Source organism: Dromaius novaehollandiae, chromosome 1 (assembly GCF_036370855.1).
Source record: "Dromaius novaehollandiae isolate bDroNov1 chromosome 1, bDroNov1.hap1, whole genome shotgun sequence".
Lineage (NCBI taxonomy): Eukaryota > Metazoa > Chordata > Aves > Casuariiformes > Dromaiidae > Dromaius > Dromaius novaehollandiae.
In genome coordinates, this window is record NC_088098.1 from 18,610,627 (window position 1) to 18,618,682 (window position 8,056).

Genomic DNA, 8,056 nt, shown 5'->3' on the forward strand with positions numbered 1-8,056 from the left:
AGTTTACATTTTGAATTATTCATTATATTAAGCTGGTATCCTCAGATTCAGGTCTGATCTCCATACAAACATGCACTGGTATGCTTAGAACCGTGTCATTCCTATTTTAATTAAAAATTCTTTTAGCAACTTAAAAAAACAAAACAAACCTACTAAAGTGAACATCTACAAAAGCTTTTTGGCTAAATGAGTTTTAACAGCATCCTTCATTCTGACTGAGTGCATTTGTCATATAATGTAATCAGGATTAATACAGAAATAATTTTAATAATCAAAAATCAGTGTAGCAAGAAAAAAGCAATGCCATATTCTTGTAAGTTTTCAAAGCTTATTGAATCAAATGAAGAAGACTGTAGTGATAAAGCAAGTGCAACTCCATGCCCCTTGCCCAACACTCTCCATAGCATTTGTTTTATTGGTTCTTTAATGGATCTTTCTGAATATGAAACCACAGTAGGCTTCTGTCTTTACATTCAGTGTACATTTCATTTACACTTCACTTGTACTTAGTTGAAGCATGAAGAGACATACAGAAATACAAGTTTTGAATCTGCTTTTAAATGGTACCTTGCATGATCCAAATCAGTTGACAGTGACCTCACATCTGTGTATATAAAATATAGACAGCTTCACTCATAACACTTGCTAGACTTTATTTCTGAAATACTAATACCATTACCCATACGAGCTGTACTTTTTGCCCATTGTTAAAACTGTACAAAATGACTGAATTCTGGAAAACAAGAGGAGTTACACGAGTATATAGCTCCAAAAAGAAGCAGTGTTAGTAAGGGGACATTTACAAACAACAAAAAAAAAAGAGAATAAACAATAAAAAATCAGTGATTAAAAAAATGAAACACTGTTTTCTCTATAAAGAGATATCCTAACACATTTCCTGAGTCCACCTATGCAGATGAATAATCAAATGACTGTAAGAAGCCTGTTTACATTGCACTTTTCACCTGGAACATGATTATCATATTACTTAGTTACATAGTCATCTAATTTCTGGACAAATGGACAATCAAGTCACAACTAACATCCAAACAGAGCATAAGCATTAATCCAGAATCACTCTTCAGTTCACAGACAAAGCTCCATCCATGCAGACCAGAACTGCTCTCCAAACAGGCATATTACAGACCAAGGCTTTGTAAACCTTCCTAAAATGAGGATACCTTACTTCTCCCAACTGCTAACACTTCCAAAAAAACCCAGAGATTATCATAACAGAACCCAATTTTTCTTTTTATACTTTTAACCTCCTGAGCTTTGGTCAGAAGTACTGACCTCCAGGGGACTGTATAAATGATCTTTGGTCATGGAACTAAATAGAGCAGCAAAATCAGTTTGTATTCCAATGTGTGCCAGATACTTCTGGCTGCTCCTTGCAGATTTGTTTGTAAACACTGTTCTGGATTCAAGCAGTCCTTCTCTGAATCTTATTTCAAACTTTAAACTACTTTATATATCTGGTGAGCAATGTCACTTACACTGTTTGCATTGTATTATTTTTTTACATTCTCAACTGCCATCAAGCTTGTGCAATTGTTAATGTAAATCATGGCAATTCTCTCTATGGTTTCTAGACAAGCCTGCAGCAATCTTCAGGAATACTACACCTTTATGAGAGCAGTCCAGCAAGTCAGCGACTGTTATCAACATAAAAAATTGCAGCACTATCCCCAGGTAGGAAAGAGTTACAGTCCTGCAGGTGGGACAGATTCACAGTACACTCGAGCAAACCCTCTTCCAAAAAAGGAGACTGGTGGAGGACAAAAAAAGGGGGGCCTCACTGCCCTTCATGAAGGGGTAGTATTTCCAGGTATTTTTAACTGGTATAAACCATTAAAAGCAGGAAAGATATTTAAAATAAGAATCCTTGAGAGTGAATATGGCCTCTTCCCTGGCTTCACCCCCAGGAATACTGTCGAACAAAATCCTAGAAGTCTATTTTCAGTGAGGACTGAAGATCTCCAAGGGGGAAAAATAGAAATACCGGGACAAGATTGTTTTAGGTACAGAAATTGCAAGGATTTAAACAGAAGGAGGAGGTTTAGCGCCACATCTCACATGATCCTTCCCGTGATGGAGTCCCGGTGACATGTTCTGGGAGCTGGCTGCAGCGTGGGAGAGCTCTTGCAGGATGGGGCTGAGGGAGGGCCAGGGTTTTCCATCTGTTTTTCCCCACGGAAAGGCAGCAATCGGTTTTGCTCCTCCCTTTGCCCATCTCACCTGAGGGAGCAGGCACCCCTCAAAACAGCGGTCTGGGACAAGCTCCATCCTCTGCTGCTCTCGCCTTCCTCACCGATGGGATGGAGCCTCCGCCTGGCTAGTCCTAGCAATCAAGCAATTGTGCTCCAGTGGGCAGAGAAGAGAAAGCCAGAGTAGTAGAAAGTAGTAAAGCCAAGCGATGAAGAAAATCAGAGCCTTCCTTGCTCCCTACCCCACGCATTCATTACTGTGGGAGTAGTGCTTTACTTCTAATCCCCTTTCCCTGAGGCGAACTCCACTCCTCCCTCCCAAGTGATTATTCATTTCCTTCTCCATTATAGATTACCTGTCTTGCTGGTATTTGTTAGCATTTGCCCTTTCTTCACTGTTTTGCTAGCTATGTTCCCAAGAGATGCCAAATCCTGGACTTCCGTTACAGTTTTTGGTTCTTTTCTGAAATCCTCCCCCTCCCCAGTTTGCTAGGTAAGATGAGTGTACAGCATGTCTTTGAGCCCGGAGGCAGAGAAATAGGTAAAAGCTCAGTTCAAAGATTTTTAAGAAATGGGAGGAAACACAGGGGAAGAGCTGAAAGTTCATGACTAAAATGCATACCTTGCTTTTCCTAAGGCTCTGGATAGAAGCCTGAAACTGTTGGGAAAAACAAAATTCATTATATTTGCACTGCTGCCACCCAGGGCTACACAGCAAGTCTTGGAGTCCTCTGCTTATGCTCAGGTTATATAGATCTGGCTTCAAAAATGGGAGGGGGGTGGAATCTCAGGGACAAATCTTTTGGAAAAAGTAAAAGTCAAGAATCCTGAAGGTTGATTTTTAGATCTGTTTTACAGTCTGTTCCACTCACTGAAGTCAATAGCATAAGTTCAAAAGCAAGTTTTGAAGGAAAGATGCTCTCCCCACCTCTCCCCACCCCTAGCCCAATCTGATTCTACAGCTTTTCCCATTGTTTGCTATGACAGAGCCCTGGGTTTACGCCTGCTCAGTCCTGCAGAGACGTAACCAGCAAAGCACTGGCTAAGAGAGTGAGCACATCCTAAAGGAGGGAGCAGTAGCACTTACAGCTTCTCTAGATGGAGATCAGGATCAGAAATACCATGGCAGGAAAACCACTCTTCGCAGCTGAATAGCTTTAACCTATACAAAACACATATAGGAAATCTTTGCACAGGCGTGCAGTGCAGGGGACCTGCCAGATAGTGAAATGCAGTGGCAGGTCATGCAGTGTCTAGTCTAGACAGTTCCTCATGCAACCCCTGACAGCAGCTGCTGGCATAGCTGTCTGGGAGCACGCTGACCAGTCCTGCACCTTTGGCACTCCAGCAGCTGCAACTGCCGATCATTTTTCAGTAACATTATGCTGTCCTCAGTTCCCAGTCTCAGAAGAAAACTCACCCCATGTAATGCTGAGAGACACCTCTCTTGCCTGCCTCATTCCTGGGCCCCACTTCTGTGCCCCAGTATGCACACATCACCAGGACAACTGGTGAGCCTTGACCCAGCTGTCCATGCTGCCCCAGATGGTGACACCTGCCCCTGCTGCCACCGCTGTCTGTGGAAGGCATCCAGAGGCTCCAGAGGGGCAGCGGGAATCTGCAGCCATGCAGGGGGCACAGCCAGAAGAGGAGGCACCTTCCCAGATCTGAGAGGCTGTGGAGCCACTGTATTTCCAGAGATACAGTGTGGGGGATTTGGAGATGCCTGTAGTGCTGATGCCTCTGGTACAGGCTTCAGAAGAGGAATGGGATTTGGTAGAGGAAGCTCAGGTGGAACTGGGGAATGTGGAGGAAGGATTTTCCAATCAAGGAGCACCCAGATCTCCTGGGTCTGGGGGAAGGAAGGGGCCTGGAGGGGAGAAGGGGACCCCGGGGGGTCTCAGCGGGGGCTGGTGATGCCCAGCGGGTGGGCAGGGATGCGGGCAGCCAGCAGGCAAGCTAGCACGATGCCAATGAGCTGTAGCAGTGCCAGCCCCAGAGCGGCCGTGGCAACATAGAACATGTTGCTGCTGACGAAGGCCGAGACCTTGCTGAAGCAGCCATCGGGGTGCAGCCCGTGGGTGTGGGGCAGCCGCTGCTGGCAGCCATGGCGGGCCCGGCAGCAGCTGAGAGGCACGGAGCCATTTTGTTCCACTGCCCAGGGGGAGGCGAGCCAGTCGCGGTAGCTCTCCACGCCGCAGCAGGCCAAGGCGCGCTGCAAGGCGTCCAGTGCGTCTGCCTTCCGCTCGTCTTCACCGTAGGCATGCAGGGCCTCGCGTAGCCCTTCCTGGAAGCCCTGTGCAATGTCCTGGCGGTACAGGAGTCCCAAGAGCCCTGCCACCAGCCCGGCCACCAGCACAGCAGTCAGAAAGGCGCTGTAGGTGCGCAGGAGGCCCTGATGCTCCGTGGCAGCACTGAAGCAGCCTAGGAAGCCCCAGATGATGACGGCGGCGCCTGTGGCCAACAAAATGGTGGGCGCGCTGGGGTAGTCATTGGCCGACAGCACCAGGTAGCTGCCCAGCGACACCCTGGCCCAGAGGCCGATGATAAGCATGGTCAGCCCTGCCACCCAGAAGACGAAGCTGAAGGCCATGAGGGACAGCTTGAGCACGGTCATGGCTCCCTTGCCCCGCGGCGCTTGTGGCCCGGCCCGTGGCCGCCGGTGCTGCCGGGATGAGGCAGGGCAGCAGCCGTCGGTGCTGCCGGGCAGTGAGGGGGGACTCGCGTCCTCCTGGGCTGCCGCTGCCCGCCAGTGCTGGTCTGTGGCCGCAGGGGAGGCAGGAGGCGAGGCCGGCCTTCCCCCCGCGCTGCCGGTGCGAGTTGCAGCACTCTTCCGCCCCGGCCCCTTTTACCTGCCCAGCGTGGGGGCGCGGCCACCACTGGCGCGTGATCCCAGTCCTGCTGCAGGGCTCTGCGGGGTGGGCCGAGCGCCCTGTGGGCAGCGTGCCGAGCAGAGCCGAGCCGTGCTGACCTGTACCGTGCCATGACGTGCCCTGCAGATGGTCGGACAAGAAGGTCCTGCAGCTGGGAGCTCGAGATTAATGTTTGCCGGAAAACGCAGCAGCCCAGGATTACCCTAGGCAGGGGACTGAACTCTTTGGAGTAAGCAGCTAAACAAAACACAAATAATCCACAGGAAACATAAAGAGTTCTTTTAAAGGAATGTTTCTATTTTTATTTCTTATGCTGCATCAACCTGTTCTATTAGAATGCTTTCTAGAAACAAGTATAAATCTGTACCTGCATATTAACTAACTATACATTCATTCATTCATTCATTCTGCCTTGATTTTCCCACTTGGAAAGTATTTTCCAGGTGGCCTGGCTCTGTTAAATATTCACTTGATTTAGCTTATGATAACAGTGAACAACAGGGAAGGCATAAAATGTTTGTGCATGACTGTCCACAAATAGACACTGCTGTACAGCAGTGGCCTCTGAAAGTCCCATATGAGATCCCATCCTGAGTCTCTTTGCAAAAGATAATCTGCCCCTCAAGCCAGATGAGCAAATGATGGAAACTTAAGTGAAGCAAGATCCCAGGCAGAGATGCAAATAGCATTCCCAGTGCTATCCATTGCTCAGAGTCTTTGACCATACTACATGGCTCATTTCTCTTTAGCATTTTCTGACTATCACAGAAGGTAAGTAGTACTTTTTAATTTAAGATTTTGCACCATCTCCATTGCTATGGGGCTCCACAATGACTACAGAAACTACTCAAAGGCATTGCAAGATATGAAGCTGACTTTTGTATGTCTTCAGGTACTCAGGAAATGAATTTTATTGTATAATGGCATATTGTCATGCTGCTTCTATAAAATGTTTATATTGCTTTTATAAAATCTTTTTAATGAAATTATTATTACAGTCCTATGAGCTGATCGAATTTCTTTAACCTGAATCAGGATTTAGTAGCAGTATTCAGTGCACTTCAAACTGTCAGACGTAATTCTTTTTCCATAATGCCTCGTCCTGGGACAATACTATTCTCAGTTTCATTTCCATTGCTATAACTTGGAGCAAACCTGTTTTTTAATTAGAATATGTAATAGCCACACTGAAAGGTCAGGTCAAAACTCCCTGTTGCTCACATCTTTAGCAAACTCCTTTGCTCCTGAATTCTGAGGTTGAATTGTGTTCCAGTAGTAATTTGGAGGTGGAAGTTTGAGCAAAAAGGTTTTGTTGGTTTCTTTGTGTTCCCGAATCATGGAAGGAAAGGAGGTGCCCTAAATATCACACTTTGATACATTTGTTTGACACACAACCAGAAATGCATAACTATCAAGGCATGAATATGGCACAACCATCACTGGGACATCATCTGTTCTTTGTTAGAGGCCTTAATAATTTAAGTAGAAGGGGACTGCGTGCTATAGTCTCTGCATCTTTCAAATTTTTGTCTTATGCCTTTTTACAAGATTGAGCTCTTGATCAGTTTCTTAATAGAGCAGTTCTGACTGGTTCCTTTAATACCCTAATCTTCTCAGAAGCTTCCCAGACCTTTGTGTGGATGTGATTCAGGAATGATGATTTCCATGCTCCAGAAGTACTCCGCGGTACATTGCATTATATTACCCAGTTTAGCAGTAAGTCATATTGCTAATATCCACAGTGAAAAATAAATGCTCACGATAGAGACAAACTGGGTTTGCAAGCCTGGAATTTCATAGGCAATAACTAAAAGATGATGGCTTCCAGTTTCACACCAAAGTAAATGCACAGTGTTGGGAGCTTCTGCAGCTGACATTTCATGAAGCTGTTTCCTCTGGAATAAGGAGCCTCTGTTGGCCAGGCAGTTGTCAGTCATGTGGAGAAAGGTCCTTGCTGGCCTCTGCATGTGCTCCTCATTGCTGAGTTGCCATTTTCTAACTTCTGTTTTTTCTCTTAGGATTTTATACTTTTTCATATAACTGTTTTTCCATTTGAATCCTTGAACTGCTAACTATCCACACCTCATCATTACCGCTGTAGTTTTGCCTTTCTTATCTTGCATGGCTCTGTGTACTTTCATATAATTCTTTTTCACAACTTGGCAACTTTCTCAGAAATTTCTCAGAGCCGGTCCTGTCAGAACTAAGCCTTGGACCTAATCTTAGGATGTATTAAGACATATAGGAATAGTCAAAACATAGGACTTGTGGACAGATCTGTCTCCATCCAGGCTCTTCTAGGATGTGTGAGAGAGGGAGGATGATGGAGGCAGAAATACAGAAGTGTCTCCTTAAAGCAGTTTTATGATTCATTGGTATTATTATGAAGTATTTGGTGTATAATACCTATTGATTTCACAGGCAACTGAATGCTGAACTTCCTCTAAAAAAATCATGGTAAGCTTTCCATATTAGGAGATGCCAGATATCAATATTCTGTGCTTTTTAACCAGGGTTAAATGGGGATACCAAATTCTGCCCATTCTCGTAGGCTGTAACACTGGAACTGTCTGGGTAAGTAAAGGAAGCAGGACAGGGCTTCTGGAATATAACTGAAACAATAAATAATAAACCAGCTTCAGTTCATGAAAAATAATCACACTAGAAGAGTTTGGTTTTTTCAGACATTGGCAGAATCATAAAATATGTTTGCATCTTAGTAAGAAAACTGTTATAGACTTTCATGAAATCATACTAGCGAACAAATGTTCATGACATTGCATGTGATACATGGACTGACAGCTTGATGAAAGAGGAGTGATATTCCCTATATGTCGTTTTGGAAAGCAAAGCATCTTGGAAATATCATAAGACGTGAGGATCCAGAAGTGCCCAGCCCACTAGTGAGAACAGCAATATTGAGCGTCAACGAGTGTTTACAAACATGAGCAGTGAATACAACGAGCTTGACCTTGG

The 8,056-nt window shown here is 45.3% G+C and overlaps 1 protein-coding gene across 1 annotated transcript; it reads right to left on the reverse strand.

The window, feature by feature from the left end:
- Positions 1-395: 395 nt before the first annotated feature.
- On the reverse strand, positions 396-4,948 carry LOC135327485 (tetraspanin-7-like). The gene has a single exon (XM_064506386.1). The coding sequence runs from the start codon at positions 4,822-4,824 to the stop codon at positions 4,108-4,110; it is 717 nt and encodes a 238-aa protein (XP_064362456.1). The 5' UTR covers positions 4,825-4,948; the 3' UTR covers positions 396-4,107.
- Positions 4,949-8,056: the final 3,108 nt, after the last annotated feature.

Coding starts and splice junctions, on each gene's coding strand:
- LOC135327485 (XM_064506386.1), bottom strand. CDS start 4,824: ATGACCGTGCTCAAGCTGTCCCTCATGGCCTTCAGCTTCGTCTTCTGG.